The 20,073-nt window shown below is 47.3% G+C and overlaps 1 protein-coding gene across 2 annotated transcripts in view; it reads right to left on the reverse strand.

Annotated features, from left to right (window-relative positions):
- Positions 1 to 20,073, reverse strand: part of FBH1 (F-box DNA helicase 1) — a 719,176-nt gene that overhangs the window by 471,410 nt on the left and 227,693 nt on the right. For both annotated transcript variants that reach the window (XM_085653566.1, XM_085653565.1), the window contains exon 8: positions 336 to 430. In XM_085653566.1, coding sequence (XP_085509692.1) covers positions 336 to 430 — 95 coding nt within the window. The remainder of the gene's footprint in view (positions 1 to 335; positions 431 to 20,073) is intronic.

Below are 20,073 nucleotides of genomic sequence, written 5' to 3' on the forward strand. Positions count from 1 at the left end.
TATTTATTATTTTATTGTATATAGATTTAAAAAATGATATTTAATACAAGGATATAAATGACCAATATTTTTTTCTCAATATTTTTGTATTTACTATTATAAGTCTAGGATGACGATATTTTTTACTTCGATATTTTGGTCACGGTATTGTTGACCTCGATATTTTGAGGGTTGATATTCTGTCAGTGAACCGGGCACACTTACCTAGAAACCATCATGGGCAACTGCTTAATTGCCTGATCTTATGCTACAGAAAATTAAGCATAGCTTAATGAAACATCATCGGCCTTTCCAATATTAAAAGAGAAAATGGTAACCAGAAAGATCTTTTTTACCTGCAAATGCCATAATTTTCACAACGTGACCAGGAGCGATATCATGATTCAAGATCTGTCTCTGCTCGTGTGTCAGTTTAACAGCGGATCTGTTCCTAAAATGCAAATATTGTGTAAAAATCCATAGCAGAGTAACAGTCTCCCCTTTGTTTCAGTATTACATACATACATTTTATGCAATCATTTGTTGTAACCACATTGTTTAGATATGCTTAGCAGCCAATGAAGTGGATATTCTTAATCTCTGCTGTTCAAGAGTATTGTCACATTTATCGTAAACATTGCACAGCAATCTTTTGTAGGGTTTGAAACTTTTAACCAATGCATTGTCACCCCACTTTTGTTAGTATGTTGACGCAATGCAACAAATTGTCTAATATTTTTAAGCACTTGAGCAAAAAATCCAAGCAGCGCCACCTTTGGAGGAAGCGAAACCCCCAGTCAACAATTCAGGAACTTTTCGCAAGTGACTTCCCGCAGTTTTTGGTTATGGGGACAGCCCCAACCCACGTGCAAGAACCCTGAATCAGAGCAGCGGCATATGCTACAATCATTTAAAACATTATCCATTTTATGTAGTAGGGAAGGTGTGTAATATAGTTAATGTAAAAACAGTAACCTGTGTCTGTAGTTCATAGTCAAGTGATAGTCTAGTAATAATCCCAAATATCATCTGACCATTCCTCTCCAAAGTCCAGCTCCCATTGCTACTCGGCTGAAATGTGTATCCCCATTCTAGCATCACAGGCCAGTCTATATACGTGAACTACTCAGCCCCTGGCATATTCCACCTTCATGACCTTGGTTAACATCATCAATTCTGAGGTTCAGCGAAATAAAGCAATGGGCTTTCACAGCATGTCAGAGTCTGAAATACATAAAAATGTCAAGTGTATTTGTATCTCCTCCTATTTGAAATAGATCTAAAACTTTACATTAAGCTTCTTCGTACAGGTAGCACCCTTTCACTATTTTATGTTTATCAAAGGACAGTTTGAGTGTCTACTCCTCAGTAATGGAGTAATGGATATGGTAGGATTGTCCAGCAATGGCATGTCCTGCGAGTACGGCTCTGAGATACCAGATGGCATCCCCCAGAATGTGCGATGCTCAGTTAATTTTCGCAAAAGTATAAATTTGGTCTCTCAGGTACTTTATTGCTTATCTGATCGGCAGAAAGTACTGAAAAGTTGTGTAAATAGTCAACAGACGCAAGATGATGCTATAATGTTTCCATAGAAAAGCCTTTGCTTTGTGTCTTAAATTCCCTGGAACAACAAAGGAATTAAGTAATTCTGTTCCAGATCTGTCAGTCATACCTCTCCAATATGGAGCTACTGGCAGGTCAATAGATTTGCTACAGTATTTTCTAGAAAGTATGGCGCTTTCTTTTATCCTCAGGGGCAGTCTCGGTGGACACGGCAAAGCATAGTTTCCACTTGTGGAGCCCAACTGTCAATATAGTTATAATAAGCATCCTTCTATTCTTCATTTGAAACTGAATGAACATGTAAACCTTATGAGGGTCAAACTCAAACACAGACAGTTATTCCATCTGTTACTCTTCTTCCAGTATCTGCTCTTCAAACACTGGAGTACCTTAATGGTAGTAACATGTTGCATAAGAGGTACCCTAACAGCCATGGAGTAGTGGCCAGATTCAGAAGATACTAACAGAGTCCAGGAGGTAGTAATCTTGAGTAACATCTTGGTTGCTGACAAAATAGCAATTGATGTAATCAACATAGATGTTGTTCATGAGGAGGTCAAGAACTGCTGGGGCAAAATCACTGAAGAACAACTACAGACAAACCTCGCACTCAACCCACCGACCAACCCCACCAACCCCGACGATGGTACACGCACCCTCAGACGCTGGATGGACGACTGTGCCAACACCCTAGCCCCGCTGAAAAAGCCAACCAACAGAAACACCAGCAAGAGAGCTAGCCGGTTCACCCCGGAACTCCTAGCATCAAAGCGCACCTGGCGGAAATTGGAGAACAAATGGCACAGCGACAAGACGCCGGACAGCCGGGCTGCCCACAAAGATGCCATCCGCAACCACCACCACCTCATCAGGACCGCCAAAAGGACCTCCTTCAAAGACCGCCTTGACAACAACGCTCACAACAGCAAGGAGCTCTTCAACATCGTGAAGGAACTCTCCAACCCCAGCTCCAGCGCCAACGACATCCCGCCATCGCAAGCCCTGTGCGACTCCCTCGCCACCTTCTTTCACCTCAAGATCCCCGACAGCTTCAACCCCCGGACGACCCCTACAGGCCTCGACACGCCGGACCCACCGCACCCCATTGACCACGACTCCCTGACCACCTGGGCCAACGTGAGCATCGAGGACACAATCAAGACCATGAGCACAATCCACTCCGGGTCCCCGTCTGACCCTCTCCCACACCACATCTTCAACAAAGCCGGCAGCTCCATCGCACCCCACCTGCGCAGCATCATCAACCTCTCCTTCGAGACCGCTACCTTCCCTGAGAGCTGGAAGCACGCCGAGATCAACGCCCTACTGAAGAAACCCAAGGCGGACCCGAGCGACCTCAAGAACTTCTGGCTCATCTCCCTGCTTCCGTTCCCAGCAAAGGTCATCGAGAAGATAGTTAACACCCAGCTCACCCGTCACCTCGAAGACAACAGCATCCTGGACCCATCCCAATCAGGATTCCGCAGCAACCACAGCACCGAGACCGCCCTCATCGCCGCCACAGACGACATCAGGATCCTGCTAGACAACGGCCCTCGTCCTCCTGGACCTCTCCACCGCCTTCGACACAGTCTGCCACCGCACACTACGCACGTGCCTCCACGACGCAGGGATCCGAGGCAAGGCCTTGGACTGGACCACCTCCTTCCTCTCCGACAGAACTCAGAGAGTCTGCCTCCCCCCATTCCGATCTGAAGCCTCCGAGATCATCTGCGGTGTCCCACAGGGATCCTCCCTCAGCCCGACACTGCTCAACGTCTACATGGCACCAATCGCACGCATCGCCCGACAGCATGGCCTCAACATAATCTCCTACGCCAGTGGTTCCCAAACTGTGGGCCGCGGCACCCTGGAGCACCGTTATCAGTAGCCAGGGGTGCCGCGCACGATGTGGGAAAGATAGCGTCTGGCCGTGTGCAGGCAGTAATATACTATGCGTCTTTTTGAGGCCCTACCAGGGCCTGAATGCAGGATGAACGTATTGCAGCTTAGCGCAAGATATGCAAAGTACGGGGGAGTTACAAATGCCACCTGCTTAATGCGGGGACAATGGTTTGGCCCAAGAGCGTACGTACATGCGTACGCGTTTTCGCAGACGTAGCCTCCGCGCCATTACTGGCAGGCGTAGCCTCCGTGCTATTACTGGCATACGCAGCTCGCCCACCCTGCCCTGCCGTGGCTTGTGGGACCCTCTTCAGAAGTTACAAATAGGTATGTGCGGTCAAAACAGAGGAAAAAAAAAGTTTAATAATATGTGTGTTAATTTCTCTTCTATGCTAGCCTTCCTCTGTCTGACCAAAGAGACCAGGTTTTAACGTCCGGGCACCTCCGCCATTGTACACTGCTAACATGCTGCGCGTGCGGCCTCCCCCCCTTCACGACCTCCTACGTGTCTCTTCTCTGAGAGCCCTTGCCAAGTGCTTTTGACTTTTAGACTTTAGGCCCCCTGTGCAGCGGTGTCAGAAGTGCAGAGTGCCAGAACACCAGAGTAATAGTGCGCTATAAAAACAAACACAAGATCACACGCACACTCATGCATGAATAAACACACAAACGCCGCGCACAGGCTTCATTTCTAACAAGCCAAGCCCCATTTTCTTTCTTTTCCTACATGGGGAGACCGGAATCAATCAGGTGTCACAAACATTATGAATCGCCTCGCTGCTATTATTGAAGTCGACACATCTCCTCATCTGAGCAGAAGAAGAATTATATAATTCTGTTTTATTCGAAGGGCCTTCAATGTAGACCAGTAAAAGTCATATTGTCAGGCGTGCAAATGAAAAAATTGTACTGCGCGTTTTTGGGATACGTCCCAAAATAAAGAGATATATGCAAGAAAGATTCTAGACTAGAGAAAACGAATAGTTTCTTACCTGTCGGTGTAGTTTTGCAGCTTGAAGATCTTTCTGGATTCACTATGCTGTGCATTATTCCGCGATCTTGTGGTTGGGTCCGGATTCGTAGTCTTTTCTTTGTTTTTTTGTAGCCCAGGTGGGCGTCGACGTCCACCATTTGGTGCACCTCCCGTGACGTCGTCGTGCTTCCTGCGGAAGTCCCACCTTTGGGGCGCCATCTTCGGGTTCTTTTTTCCCTTCCTTTTTTTTTTTTTTTTTTTTTTTTAACCCTAGGCGATTGATTAATCCTTCTTGTCCATTTTTCTGTATGTTTTCATTTCTTTTGATCTTTTCCATTTTACCCCCTCTTCCTCCAGCCTCATCTTCCTGGCGGAGGTGGGTGGGTTCGCTAGTGAATCCAGAAAGATCTTCAAGCTGCAAAACTACACCGACAGGTAAGAAACTATTCGTTTTGCAGCGTGAATCTTTCTGGATTCACTATGCTGTGCATAGACTTTGTAGCGGTTTTCCTAATTCTGTGGCGGCTGGGTGGTAGATGAGCGTTGGTCATTGAAAATGTGCTGAAGCACCTTCTGTCCCACCTGTGCTTCCTTGTTCATCTGAATGTCCACGCAGTAGTGTTTCGTGAACGTGTGCACAGATGCCCAAGTTGCCGCGAGGCATATGTCCTGGATGGGCGTGTTCGCCAGGAAGGCCACGGTGGCCCCTTTCTTCCTTGTGGAGTGAGCCTGCGGCCCCTCCGCTAGCTCCTGTCCAGCCTGTTTGTGGCAGAATTGAATAGTGAGGGCAATCCACCTAGCGATGGTGCCCTTAGTCACTGGCCTACCCATGAAGCTAGTAGCAAAGGACACAAACAGCTGTTTCGACTTCCTGAGTTCCTTGGTTCTCTCAATGTAGTGCATCACCGCTCTTCTTGCGTCGAGGGTGTGCAGGGCCTTTTCTGCGTTTGAAGTCGGGTTTTGGAAGAAACTTGGTATCTGAATACTCTGATTCATGTGGAACGCCGACACCACCTTGGGCATGAAGTGTGGGTCCGTTCTCAGGACTATTCTATCCTTGTGAATCTGAATGTAGGGTTCCTGCAGCGTTAGTGCTTGAAGCTCGCTCACCCTGCGTAGTGAGGTTATGGCCACCAGAAAGGCCGTTTTCATAGTCAACATTTGCAGTGTGGCCTTGTGAATGGGTTCAAACGGTGCCTTCATGAGCTCCGTCAGGACCACATTCAGATTCAATGCCGGCGGCGGCAACCTTTTCGGGGGGGCCATCCTTTTGGCTCCTTCCATGAATCTCCTCACCACCTGCGAGCTGAAGAAACTTCCACCCTTTTCACCTCTGGTGTAGGCCACGATTGCCGCTAGGTGTACCCTTAGTGAGCTCGAGCAGAGGTTACTCTTTAGAAGGTGTGTGAGGTACCTCAGTACTGTTGAGTCTCTTGTCATTCTGTTTTGCAGGCCCTTCTTCCTGCACCACACAGTAAATCTCTGCCATTTTGCGCTGTAGCATTTTCGTGTAGTTGGTTTCCTTGCCTCCCGCAGCACCCGCATAGTGCTAGGAGGCAATTTAAGGTGAGCGAACTCTAGGTCTTCAGGAGCCATGACGCCAGGTTGAGGGTCTCTGGCTCTGGGTGCAGGACCTCTCCGTTTTGCATTGAGAGCAGGTCCTTCCTCCTCTCGAACCTGTATGGGTTGCCTTGTGCCATTTCTTGAATTTGTGAGAACCATGTCTGCCTCGCCCACTGCGGAGCCACCAGGATCAGAGTCATGTTGCTGGTTCTGCACTTGTCGAGCACTCTGTGCAACAGGGGTATCGGTGGAAAGGCGTAGGCAAATGTCCTTGACCAGCTTATCCATAGGGCATTTCCCTTGGATTGCTGATCTGGTTGCCTGGACGCGAAGCTTTGGCATTTTGCATTGTGGCGTGTTGCAAATAGGTCTATTGTGGGAGTCCCCCATCTCCGGAAGAGTTTCTCCGTTTCCTGGCCATTGAGCTCCCACTCGTGCGATGCTGAGGTCTGCCTGCTTAGCCAGTCTGCCTCCACATTGTCCTTCCCCGGTAGGTGAATTGCCAGTAGATCTATCCTGAGAGGTATGGCCCATCTCCAAATCTCCTGAGCTAGGGATGAGAGGGGGAACGACTGTGTCCCCCCTTGTTTGTTGATGTAGAACATCGCCGTGGTGTTGTCTGTTTGGACCAACACCCTCTGGTTGAACAGGTGTCTCTGGAATGCCTTCAGGGCTAGCAGGATTGTTTTCAACTCAAGGTAGTTGATATGGCGGACCGCATCTGCTGGAGCCCATAGACCCCTCACTCTGAGGTTGTCCATGTGCGCTCCCCATCCCTTCTGCGATGCGTCCGTGGTAATGGTCACTGTTGGGATTGGTGGTGTCAGGCTTCTCCCTGTTGTTATGTTGTCTCTGTTCCACCAAGTTATCTCCTCCTGCACTGCGTGCGTAACAACCACTAGATCCTCCCAACTTCCGTTTGCTTGTGACCATTGCTGTTGTAGCCATTCCTGGAATGGTCTCATGTGCAGGCGTACATTCGGCACCAGCTGGATACAGGACGCCATCATCCCCATCATCTTGCTCACAGCCCTCACTGTCAGAGCTCGCCCCTTCTGGTAGAGCTGCGTCTCCTTCAGTAGAGCATCTGTCCTCCTGTCGCTGGGCACTACTGTACTGTTGCGGGAGTTGATCTTTGCCCCCAGGAAAATCTTCACCTGTTCCGGTTCCAGCGATGATATTCCCCAGTGGATCGAGAATCCCAGATTCGTGAGGGTGTCTGTTACGCGTTTTGCGTGCCTCTCGCACTTCTCGCGTGAGTTTGCCTTGACCAGCCAGTCGTCCAAGTAGGGGTAGACATGTATTCCCTGCCTTCGTAGGTGTGCCGCTACCGCCGACAGGCATTTTGTAAAGACCCTTGGTGCTGATTTTAATCCGAAGGCCAGGGTTGTGAACTGGTAGTGTTCCTGTTCGATGTTGAATCTTAGAAGGCCCTTGTGCCTTCTGTTTATTGGGATGTGAAGGTAGGCATCCTTGAGGTCCACGGTGACCATGAAGTCCCCTTCTCTTATCTGTGGCAGTACCTCCTGCAGTGAAGTCATTTTGAACCTTTGCGTTCTGATGAACTTGTTTAGGTAACGGAGGTCCAGTATGGGTCTGAGGTCTCCGTCTACCTTCGGAACCACGAAGTAGTTTGAGTAGACCCCTTTGTTGCGTTCTCTGAACGGCACTGTCTCTATGGCTCCCTTTTGTAGGAGTTTCCGTGTTTCTTCTCTGAGTATTGCCAGTTCTTGGGCCGATCTCGGTCTTCCCTTCGGTTTCCTGTTTGGAGGTCTTTTCTCCAAATCTACGCAGTATCCGTACTGCACGATGTTCCGTATCCACTTGTCTGTGGTTATACGCCGCCACTCCTGAAGGTAGAACCTCAGTCTTCCGCCTACTGGTGTCGTATGCTCGTAGGCTCTTGAATCTTCTCTTCCCCCTGATGACACTTTTTTGCGCCTCACCCTTGGGGTCCTGACGAGGGTAGGCGTCCTCTTGCGTGCTGAGTCACTTCGACGAGGGCTGTTCACCCCCTCTCCTCCTTTGGCCACGTCCGTTCCCTCTCCCGCGAAAGGACTGGCCCCGAGGTTGATATTGCCAGTTTTGCTTCTGCTGACCTTGTCCGTGACCTTCACCCTGCTGACCTTGTTGGAACGCCTGGTGCGACGTCCCCTGCTGGCTTCCTCCCCTACCGTAGGGTCTCCTCGAGGGATTTCCTCGCCTCATTCCCCTCAGCTGTAGGGCCCCCATGGACCTCGCCGTCTCGTTTTCTTTTTTCAGCTGGGTGAGCTTCTCGTCCACTGTTGCTCCGAACAGTGTCTCTCCGTTGAAGGGGGTGCCAAGGATGTTGTTCTGCACTTCCGGTTTGAATCCCGAGATTCTTAGCCATGCATGCCTCCTCTCTGTGACCCCTATGGCCATGAGTCTTGCTGAAGTCTCTGCCCCATCCAACGCCGTCTTTATACAGGAGTTGGCGATGTTCTTGCCTTCGTCTATCAGGTGAGAGGCTCTCTGGCGGTATTCTTCGGGGAGGTGCTTTACTAGCTCCCCCATCTCATCCCAGTGCTGGTATTGGTGTCTATTGAGGAGTGCATTCGAATTCGCCATGCGCCAGTGCATTGCGGCGTTCCTCTCGACCTTTCTTCCTGTGAGGTCAATCCTCCTGCTCTCCTTATCCGGAGGTGGGCCCGAAGTTGCTGGTACGTTGGCCCTTCTCCTGGCCGTGGAGGCTATGATGGAGTCTGCGGTCACGCTACCCTTGATGTAAGGGGGGTCCAGGGAGGAGTGCTTATATTTCTTCTCTGTCCTGGGCGTGATCGACCGGCAGGTCGCAGGTTCCTTGAAGGCTTCTCTCCCCTGATTCATCACGCTTTGTAGCATGGGGAGGAACTGGCTCCTTGTCTGGATGGGGAGCAGTATCTCGACGAGAAAATCGGCTTTCGGTTTCTCCTCGTCGAGTTTGACTCCGAAGGCCATTGCTGCGCTCCTGACCACCATATTGTACACCCCGATGTCGTCGGGTGGCGAAGGCCTCGAAGGGTACGTGTCCACGGGCTCCTCCGGGTTTTTGGTGTCGAGATCGTGCCATTCGACGTCGTTGCTGGTAGATGCCGCCGATTCGTAGAACGACTGTTGGTCTTCTTCCTCGGCTTCTCCCTCATAATAGGGCTCTTCTTCCTCTTCGAGATCCCTTGTCAGCCCTTCGGCGTCGAACTCGTCTTCGACCTCGCCGACGTCCGCCGATGAAACCGTTGGAATCTTGAATTCATTCATCCTGGCGTCGAACTCCTTCTTCCTTTGAAGGATGTTCTCCATTTCGGCCTCGAGCCGCCTCTTCTTTTTCTCCATCTCGGAGATGCTTTCGGCGTCGACCGCGGGTCTTTTCGATGAAACTTGCGTCGACGTCGAACGTTCTTTCTGCGTCGATCGGCCCGCTTCATGGGATGTTTTCGACGACCCTTGCCTTTCGGCGTCTTTCGGCACCAGGGAGTCCTTTTCTAAGGATCCGCTCGGCCTCTTGTCCGTGGTTCCCCCTTTGGACGTCGAAGTTTTCGGCGCCGGGGCTCCCTTCGTGGACTTTGACTCAGTTTTTCTCGAGTCACCCTCGTGTTTTCGAGGTACTTTCTGTTTTGCGCTCGACGATTCTCTTACCTCGTCTTCTTTTTTCTTGTCGGTCTCTACGACCGTGAAGTTTTCGGCTGTCTCGGCGACGTTGTCCTCGTCGTCCGTGGAGAGGCCCAGATCGTAGAGCGTCGGGGGTTTCCCCTTGCCATCCATGTTGGCGTTGGCTCTTCTCTGCCGCTCTCTCACCCTGAGTGTCTTCGGCGCGAAGGCTGAGCAGGCGTTGCAGTCGATACTCTGGTGATCGACCGGTAGGCAGAGGTTGCAGACCGGATGCTTGTCTTTCTGCGCGAACTTGTGGTGGCAGTTTGGGCAGAACTTGAATGGCGTCTTGTCCATTGCGCTCAGGGTCTCTGAGCGTGCATTTTCCAAGGCCGTCGAAGAAAAAGGGCGCTGGTCCTCTTTTCTTCGCGCTTCTGATGAAATCTCTTCCTTTCCTGATATCTTCTATTGATTCTATCGACGAAACTCGCTTTTCTTCCTTCTTCCTCCGAGTGTAATTCTGGAGCTTCCCGATGACGATCCAGACCCAACGGCGGAAAAAAGAATCTGAAGATGGCGCCCCAAAGGTGGGACTTCCGCAGGAAGCACGACGACGTCACGGGAGGTGCACCAAATGGTGGACGTCGACGCCCACCTGGGCTGCAAAAAAAAAAAAAAAAACAAAGAAAAGACTACGAATCCGGACCCAACCACAAGATCGCGGAATAATGCACAGCATAGTGAATCCAGAAAGATTCACGCTGCAAAACGAAATATAGCAGAGATGAGGGTAAAAAAACGGAGGAAAGACAGAAGGAGAGTGAAGGGTGGAGCTTGAAATGAGGGGAAACGACAGAAAATGGAGGAAAGACCCAGAATGAGAGTGAAGGGGGGAGATAGAAGTGAGGGAAGAAACAAGTGAAAAAGGAGAGAAAAAGCGGAGCAAGAGAATAGAGACGGAGGTCCACTGGACCACCAGGGATGAGGCGCAGGTGAAACCTGCGGGTGGAGGAGGGCCTCGAGAGTGCCTCGAGAGTGCAGAGGCTTGGGTGGGGGAAGGACTCACTTAATGGTGGAGCTGCGAGGGAGAGCAATTTCACTGACAATGAGTCAGTGGTCATACCCCCACATCTGTAGCATCCACCGATGCCCCTCGGCTATTGCGTTTATTTGTTACAACTAGCAGCCAGACTCACATTTCATGTGTGAAAGTTTGAAAATGATTAGACTAGTGGGCTCTGCCAATATTTATCAGTCTTTTGCATGGTCCAGCAGGTAAAATTCAAATCCTGAATAAAACAAAAAAATTTTTTTTGCTGCATTGAGGATAGAAAAACAAAAAGGATTGCTTTGACCACAAAATGCTTGGGGGAGGGAGGGGGGAGTTAAGGGAGGGGAAACTAAGTGTTTTCAAATATGCACTTGTTACATATTGTGATTTTGTTTTTATTCTATATTTTAAAATTATTTTTTTCCTTTTTTTTGCATACACAACTGTCATTTGCTTGCATGTATATGTATGATCGATATGGCAGACGTCTCTGGAGTACAGAGCCCTGCGTTGTGATAGTCAAATTGACAAAATAAAATATGTTTAAAAAAAAAAAAATGGTGTGGAGCCACGGCCACCTGCCAATTAGGTCAAGAGAGCCACGGGTTAAAAACGTTTGGGAACCACTGTCATACGCCGACGACACGCAGCTGATCCTCTCCCTCACCAAGGACCCCCCCACCGCCAAACCCCAACTTCCACCAGGGAATGGAGGATGTCGCCGACTAGATGAAAGAAAGCCGGAATTAAGCTGGACTCAGACAAGACGGAGATCCTCATCCTCGGGCCCAACTGCTCAGCATGGGACGACTCCTGGTGGCCCGTATCACTGGGGACACCCCCGGCTTCTACCAACCACGCACGCAACCTGGGAGTCCTCCTCGACTCGAAACTCACCATGACTAAACAAGTCAACGCAGTCTCCTCTACCTGCTTCAACACCCTCCGTATGCTCCGCAAGATCTACAGATGGATCCCGACAGATACAAGAAAAACAGCCACCCAGGCCCTAGTCAGCAGCAGACTCGACTGCGGAAACACCCTCTACGCCGGAGCCCCGTCCAAGCTCATCAACAGACTGCAAAGAATCCAGAACGCCTCTGCACGCCTGATCCTGGACGTCCCGCGCCGCGACCACATCACCCCCCTCCTGAAGATCCTACACTGGCTCCCCATCGACAGAAGAATCTCCTTCAAACTCCTGATCCACGCACACAAGGCACTCCACAATACCGGCCCAGCCTATCTCAACAGTCGACTCTCCTTCTACGTACCTAACAGGAAACTCCGCTCCGCTGGCCACGGTCCCGCGCATCCGTTGAACCACTTCCGGAGGCAGGTCCTTCTCCCACTGCGCCGCAAAGACCTGGAACACCCTCCCCCTCAACCTACGACAAACCGAAGACCTGCTGACTTTCAGGAGACGACTCAAGACCTGGCTTTTTGACCAGTAGCAGCAGCACTCCCCTCCCCTCCTCCCCCCCCCTCCTCCAGCACCTTGAAACCCTTACGGGTAAGTAGTGCGCTTTACAAATTAACTGATTGATTGATTAAATGCCCAAAGAGAAAAAATCTTGCTCATAAGATTGAGGTTGAGCCTATAGGGGATTAATAGCAATCTTTAATAGTAGGTCAATAGGCCAAATGTTGCATGTGTGCTTGACTGCCCATCTACTGCATCCTTATAAGGTCAGAGGGATCTTATTTCTCCTTTCAAATTTAAGTAGTGCAACAGTTGTAGTATTGCCCTTCAAAATGTGGACTGTGGTGTGGAAAGTAGTCGGGAACAAGCATAAAGCTCCAGTATATTGATGTGCAGCCACTGCTAGTATTTCACAACCTAATCTGTGAAAAGCTATGGACTGAAGAACAGCAAATAGGGGGAACAGCCATCATCATAATGTTGCTGTGTACACCAAATACAGAGCAAAATCTCCTATAAACTGTTTACAATGTTGCTTGATTAACTGGAGGTGCTACAAGGGTAATAGAGAAGGTTTCTCTAAATTTAGATAATGGACACAATTGTGCAACTGGGTACATATGCTGTTATCAAGGTGATAAAAAACCCCTGTGCAGATACTCGGCTAAACAGGAGTTCTGACTACTGAAAGTGCTCTATCCTAATGGCAAATATGAGGAAGTTCTATACATATTTTCCAAACTGAGGGTGCGCTTAATCTAGATTAAAATTATCTCAAAGTGAATTTCTTGTTCTTGATCAACTGGGTGAGAAATCCGAAGTCTAACCTTGGACCTTTTAAAGGAACAGACAATGTTGGGACACATTCTCCTTTTCCATCATGATATCTATGACCTATCTCGAAATCTTTACAAGGACGATGGGATACAGTTGATCTATAAAATGGAAGTGAATACTCTCCTTGAATAATGCGAAGGACCCACTTGTCCGAGGTCATCTTCCTTCAGCTCTCTAGGAAGTTCACAAACTAGCCGGCCAGAGGCTCCCTCCTACTTGAGGACCTGAAACCCTCAACATCTTTTGTTGCAACCATTGTTACCAACAGGCTGGTAGTCTGTTGATTACCCAATAATTCTGTCTGTCCTTGAACTAAAAAGACATTACCTCTACTGCTGAAGCAAGAATGTTTGCCTTTCATACATTTCGAATCTACAACTTCTAAATTTGACATACAGATAAGCAAAAGCCTCAGCAGACAGAAAAATGCTACAGATTTATGTTTAAGATTGGGCCAATTTATAAAAGCCTTTCCACATCTTAGGGCATGCTTATTGATAGTGCAGCTTTAAGAATATATCAATTCAAGTTGTTGTATCAATAGGACATCCAGATACATGGTTTGGATGTGTTTGGAGGGTTCCACGGCAGGCCACCTTATCTAGTAAAAACATTGCAGCGCACTTGTGTTGCACAAGTCAAGGTGAACCTTTCTAATGAACAAGAGCCATTAAACTCACTGAAGACCAAGATAACCAACACAAAGAATTTTAGAAAGTAAAATGTTCAGCCTTTTGCATTGTTAGGAGGAAGAGAGGGGGAAGGCATTACATTTTGCATTAGCCAGAGGCCTTTATTCCAACATATTCTTGTGTGTGCTATACTTTGAGGTGATTTGTGTCCTCTGTGAAATGAGAAATTGTTTACCAACAGATTCGTTGTTCACAGACAAAACAAATGGTGTTTTCTCACAAATAAACATTATAAGCTGTGAGTGCCATAATAAAGGGAGCAACATCTCTGTCTGATAAGGGCTCAAATATCAAATTATTCTTTTGACCTCTGGTAAAGGACGTTCAATATTTAGCCCCTTTACCATGGACTAACAAATTTAAGTCAATGGAGGACACCAAATATAGACAGAAAGGGAAATCTCGGGGCAATGTACTGGCTGACAGAAGTCTGGAGGTTGAGAAATAGCCTATCATCAGTGCCTATATGGGAGAACAAATAGCTACCCATGTGTGGAAATGTGGATTTTCCTGATCAGTTATGTCCCCTATCTTGGACCCCAACGGTTCTATATGCATGTTACAAGCACATGTATGTTCCCTCCAGTTCCAGTTTCGAAGACGCAAACACATGTGCGTCCACCATCAACATGTCCTCTGTCAGATCCGCCATTAATGGGCTGGATATTTGATTCCTAAGTATGAAAGGCCACCGACTTTGTATGGCTAAGTTACTCCATTTCTACAGTTCAGGCGAAGTAGGCCCGATTCTGTCCTCAAAGCTTTTCCCTGCTCTCTGCCTCTGACAAGCGTCAGCTTGAGCTCGCATCTGTATCCATGAACTTTGTCCTATTTCCTGTGCAGCTAACGGTGCCTGCCTCGGCCAGTTTCGCCTGCCTGCCAAGAAGCTGTATTTCACCTTCGAATTATCTACTTTGCTCTTCAGCCGATGCATTCCTGTCTAGTAGTTTAGGTAAACATTTCTTCAAGCTACCGAGCAAGGGGCCCGGCCTCTCTGTCTTCATGCAAGTAATTCATAGCCCAGTTGCCATGGAAAGTTTTCTGCCTCTTGCATCTCATATAGACACTTAGACGCTTGTGCACGCACACACAGTCAGTATAGAATAGATTCTGTCCGAGAGTCCTTCCTTGTGGATAACATAGTTCTTTAAACATAGGATGTTAGATATGATTTGGGATTAGGTTGACTTGACCCCCCCAGACTTCTCGTCTCCACATGTAGAGCTAAATGTCAAGTCCCCTTCACCCCCTAGTTGCACGTCAATTACACGTCATGCTGCTGCGCGCGCATTTCTGCCAAGTATTATCTTATAGATCCACCTATACATGACATCATAACCAATCATGTTTCTTTTTACTCCTTGTTACGCCTAGTTTCGGTTACGTATTCATAGTATCGTTTCTCTTATCAATTGTTACGCCTTCTACATTTGTTTCATTGTAATGTATGTTCTATAAAAGCAATTTCCTGTCAATAAAATATCGTACTTCACTTCCTGAACCCTCGTGGTGACGGAACCTGAAGGCTGCCACTCGAGTCGGCCATTTTGGAATAAAGCCCATTCAGAAACCTCTTATACCACGGATTCTGCCTCTTATTATTCTGAGCTATTTTATTTAAGATGTCGTATGAAATTCAGTCCCGGTAATATTTTATTTACCACATAATTGGCGCCCGAATAGGGACACTTTCTCATCTCACGCGCCGGCGGTGCGTTGCAGGCCCGGTCTCCTGCCACAGCTGGACGGACCATAACGCGTACCGGCAGGATTTCCTGTAGCTCCCTCCGGTCAAGCGGGGGCGACTGAGGCTGCGATCAACCCAGACGAGGCGGTGAGAAGTGCGAAGTATCCCGACCAGAGCCTAGCTGAGAGAGCAAGATCCGAGGTATACAAAGGCCCACCAGGTTTTCGAAGTCCCGATGTCCAGAGGGTCCGATGTCCACAGTCGAGTCCAGTCCATTCTCCGAGGCCTTTCGTTTTGAGCTACCCGGTGAGTACCATCACGGGGGAGGCGTGCTGACGCGCACATAGGTTGTGCCGGTCAAGACGGATTTGGGTACACAAATCCGGTCTGCACTGTTTAGCAGTGTATATGTACTGTTTAGCAGTATATCAAGTATTCCGAAGTATCTAGTTATTGTCAAGAATTCTGCTTGGTGATTCGTTATGCAGACTATCACCATTGCTGGTCATTTTTAAAATGTTTAATGTTTAATGTTTAATGTGTTAAAACGTCCTGCATATTGTGGTATGAATGATTGTTCATTGTTCACTGTTCATTATTGTGTTTTTTTTGTATTAAGTGTGTTCAAGATTAAGTATCAGATCAGTTGTCAATATGCCGCTCTTTTCGAAGTTAAGACAGATCACTACTAGAAAAGGGGTGCTTGAAGAGGCAGTTCCTATTCCTCCTAGGGACACTCCAGGGCACTTTATGTATCACAAGCATGGCTTAGACGCCATATTATTTCTTGATCTATGGGTGGACTACACCAAAGAATTACCAGAAAGTCAGAGATGGCCCGTTGCTGGGACCTGGGATGCAGAATGTATCATGAAAGTAGAAGAAGAGTTGTGGAAGAGGAAAGCTAGACAGTCACAGAAAGACGCTGTTGAATTATGGCGTAAAGAATCGCATAGGCGCACCGAAAAAGCGCTAAGACAGGAAGAGAGAAGTAAAGAAAGTGCAAATAAGGTTCGAGAGAATCTGTTGATTGAAGAAGGTACACGAGTACAAGCAGAACAAACAGAGAGACAAAGAAATGCCCTTATAAAAGGCATGTATCCCCTTCTGGCCGAAGGATTGCCTAAAGCTACTACGGCCATACCAAAAGACTTGCCACCTCCATTGTTTCCGATAAAGGTACATCCTAAAAGACATCCCCGAACCGCAGAAGATATTTTTCTTTCCTCCTATCTAGATGACGCAGTTCCCGAATATGCTAACCCCGCACCACATAGACCGTCTGCTGGGGGGGTTCAGCGTCAAGATCAGGTATCTGTCTCTGTGCCACAGCAAGCTCCGACACAAGTCACGACACAAGCTACGGCAAGCACATCTGTTTCCGCATCTGTTCCCGCAACCGATTCTACAGCTGTGTCCACACCTGTAGTGGCTGTAGCCCGTTCAACGAATCCTTTCACGTCCGGTACCCTAGAGGGGGCTACGGGGGGTGCTACTAGCATTCATTCCACGCCACCCCGGGTGAGTAAATTTTCTTTCCAAGAATCAGTACATGCACGTACGCCCAAACTTATAAATACCCGTATGCTTAAGGATCTTATGATAGATTGTAGATATGATCCGGTGCCCGGTAAAGAGGACGAAATGGTCCTAGCATCGTTACGTGTTAGACGAGCTGCATCGTTTTTAGGAAAGCTGCCAGGAATGGCTATGCATCTAGATGGCATATATCATTTTGTTCAAACAGGGAAAGATCCTGAATGCATTAACAGAGCTATGGAATACCAGAAAGTAGAGATACAGGGAGAATTGTTACGTTTTCTTGTAAATTGTGTGATCAGAAATCAAGACCGACCGGGGGTAGACCCGGAAATAATGCAAACTCTTACTAAGTGGAGTCAGAATATATCAGACGGAAAACATGATAAACAGGGAAGTATAGTAGCCATGTGCCGAAAAATTAGGAAAGAAGTAGAACGTATACATGAAGAAAGATTGGAAACAGACGAGTTTGAGCAAGATGAAGCGTCCGAATCAGGGGATTCCGTAAGACAGCCAGACACCATAGCCTATGTAGGTAGAGGAAGAACCTGTAATAATACTAGATGTTTTTCTGATCCAATACATTCTGTATGTCCAAACAATAGCAGAACTTATCCGACGCCTATAATAAATATGAAGTCTCCCGAACGTTTGTTTCAAGCCGCAGATAAAATACTCAGAGAACGAAGGGGTTACCACCTCCTCGATTCTATGGACGAGCAAGAATTAGCTAGGTCAGCTGTTCATTGGATGGACAGTCCTGGAAAATATGGTGATGTGACAGTCGCACACACGTTTTTAAACCTCAGCCCAGATGAACAACGTTTAGCTGGAATCTATATGATTCAGCAACTTCTTATATTATATAAGAGCCAACATGCTGATCCTGGTCCTTTACCTGATATATTAACCGAACTACTTGCGAATAGATGTAGAGGTTCTAGTAACAAGTTAATTAAAGAAATATTAATGTCACGTAAACAGTATGTTCTTTTTGTAAGCCCAGATCCTTTCTCGATCCCCAACAAAGAAGGAACACCGTACTACATGGATAGACAGAATCCCTTACGAGAAGTGCACCCAATAAAGGGCGAGGACAGTCAGTTTCACCGTGTATTTGTATACACACCCATAACAAAAATCGAATTGTTAGAAATGAAGAAAGTAGTACCCAGTCATGACAAAGACCCAGCGGGTTTTCACCGAGAAATTAAAGACATGTTACTGATGGGAGAGTACACCTATCCTGATATTATGACGATATTAAAGGTACTAATGCCTGCTGGCATTTATGAAAAACTGAAAGAAAAAGAGTGGGAAGTGGGAGACCAAAAGATAGATTGGACAGCATTAGAAGCAGAAGAAAAGGCCCGAACTGCAGGTTCAGGACTCGGGGATAAAGTTAAAGCATTACCAGGTTTACTAGTACAGGTACTGCCACGTTTATTAACTACGAAAAAGGAAGATTGGGGTGCAATCACAGCCTGTAAACAAAAGCATGATGAAGACACAAGTGATTATTATGCCCGATTTGAAAAATGTTTTGGTATAAATAGTGGTATAAAAGCAAGTAGTGACTCATATCCACATTTATTTGTGACAAAATTAGTGGAAAATGCATTGCCTCCAGTAAAGAATAGAATATTGAAATTCGAGAGTACCTGGCAAAGTAACACTCCGTCACAAATGCTACAAATGTTACAGTATCATCACAACAGAATTAGGGATGAACAAGAACACGAACAAAGACGTATGAAGGATACTAAGATGAAAATGCTAGTTTCCCAGACAGTACCGGCGGATGGTCACAAAAAGGGTGTGACGCATTCCGGAGATTCTGCAGTTCCTGTAAAAGGAACCTGCAATTACTGTAAACAACTAGGCCATTATGTACACGATTGTCAAGTCCTGAAGCGTAATATAGCCATAGGTATTGCAAAAGAAAGACCACGACTAGTCAGACAGGATCAGAATGAACAAGGAGCTACGCAGCATGGACAGGCCATGCCAGCTCAGCAACAGTCTATGCCAGCCTCACAACAGCCCATACAGTTTGTGCCAGCTGCACCACCGTTGCCTGCTGCTGCCACACAAACAACAACACGACAATTGTACCAGACCGCACAGTATGAATATCCTGAGTATCAACGTTACACATGAACCAGCCTAGAGGGGGAAGTTGACTTACCCCTTATTGAGATCCCAGTAGATCAAGAAGGACCTTATGTACATAGTGAATTATTAGGTCAAGACAGAAAATTTTTACTTGATACAGGGGCAAGTCGAACAACCATAAAACGTAGTGAAGTTCCAGGGGCACCCCTCTCAGGCTCTCAAAATGTTTCCCTTGGTTTTTCAGGAAAGCCTATTGTTAATGAAGTATCACAGCCACTTCCACTTACGATTGGTCCCTTGACACGAACTACTGAATCATTCCGATTCTTAAACGAACTGATCCTACGGCCCCGCCAGTATATCGATTGGTTATTGATTTGCGCGAATTAAATAAGTGCATTGTGCCACAATTTCCTGTGGTCCCCGACATCTCGTCATTACTGACAGCTATTGATTCTCAAGCCACATTCTTTACAGTAATTGATCTCAAGAATGCCTTTTTCAGCGTCCCAATAGATCCAGAAAGCCAATATCTGTTCGGATTTAGTTTGAATGGACGAAGCTTTAAATTCACACGCGCTCCTCAAGGATTTACAGAAAGTCCCAGCATCTATAGCCAAGCACTGAAACGAGAACTTGACAGTATACACATGCCAGTTAACACTGCACTGCTTCAATACGTCGATGATCTGCTGATCACCGCCCGAAGCGAACCCGAATGTGAAAAAGCATCTTTGACAGTTTTACATTTTCTAGCCGACAAGGGGCACAAGGTGTCTCCTTCTAAGCTGCAATTCTGTGTCCAGCGAGTTATTTATCTTGGTCACTCGCTGTCCAAGGAGGGAAGGCAGCTTACACCTGATCGCATTCAGTTAATTGCTAACATGCCAATGCCCAAGACACAAAAGGAGGTGCGGGCTTTCATAGGCCTCACTTCGTACTGTAGGCAGTGGATCCCTCAATATGCATTCCTAGCAAAACCACTCATTCAGTTGACAACACAGGAGGCAGCCACATCGACTGTCCTCCCTTGGACGCAGGAACACACACAAGCTTTTGAAAGCTTAAAGAAAGCTCTATGTCAAGCACCTGTTTTAGCAACACCATGTTACAGCAAGCATTTTACACTCTTTGTTACAGAACGTGAAGGTACTG

This window comes from Triturus cristatus, chromosome 4_1 (genome assembly GCF_964204655.1).
Source record: "Triturus cristatus chromosome 4_1, aTriCri1.1, whole genome shotgun sequence".
NCBI lineage: Eukaryota > Metazoa > Chordata > Amphibia > Caudata > Salamandridae > Triturus > Triturus cristatus.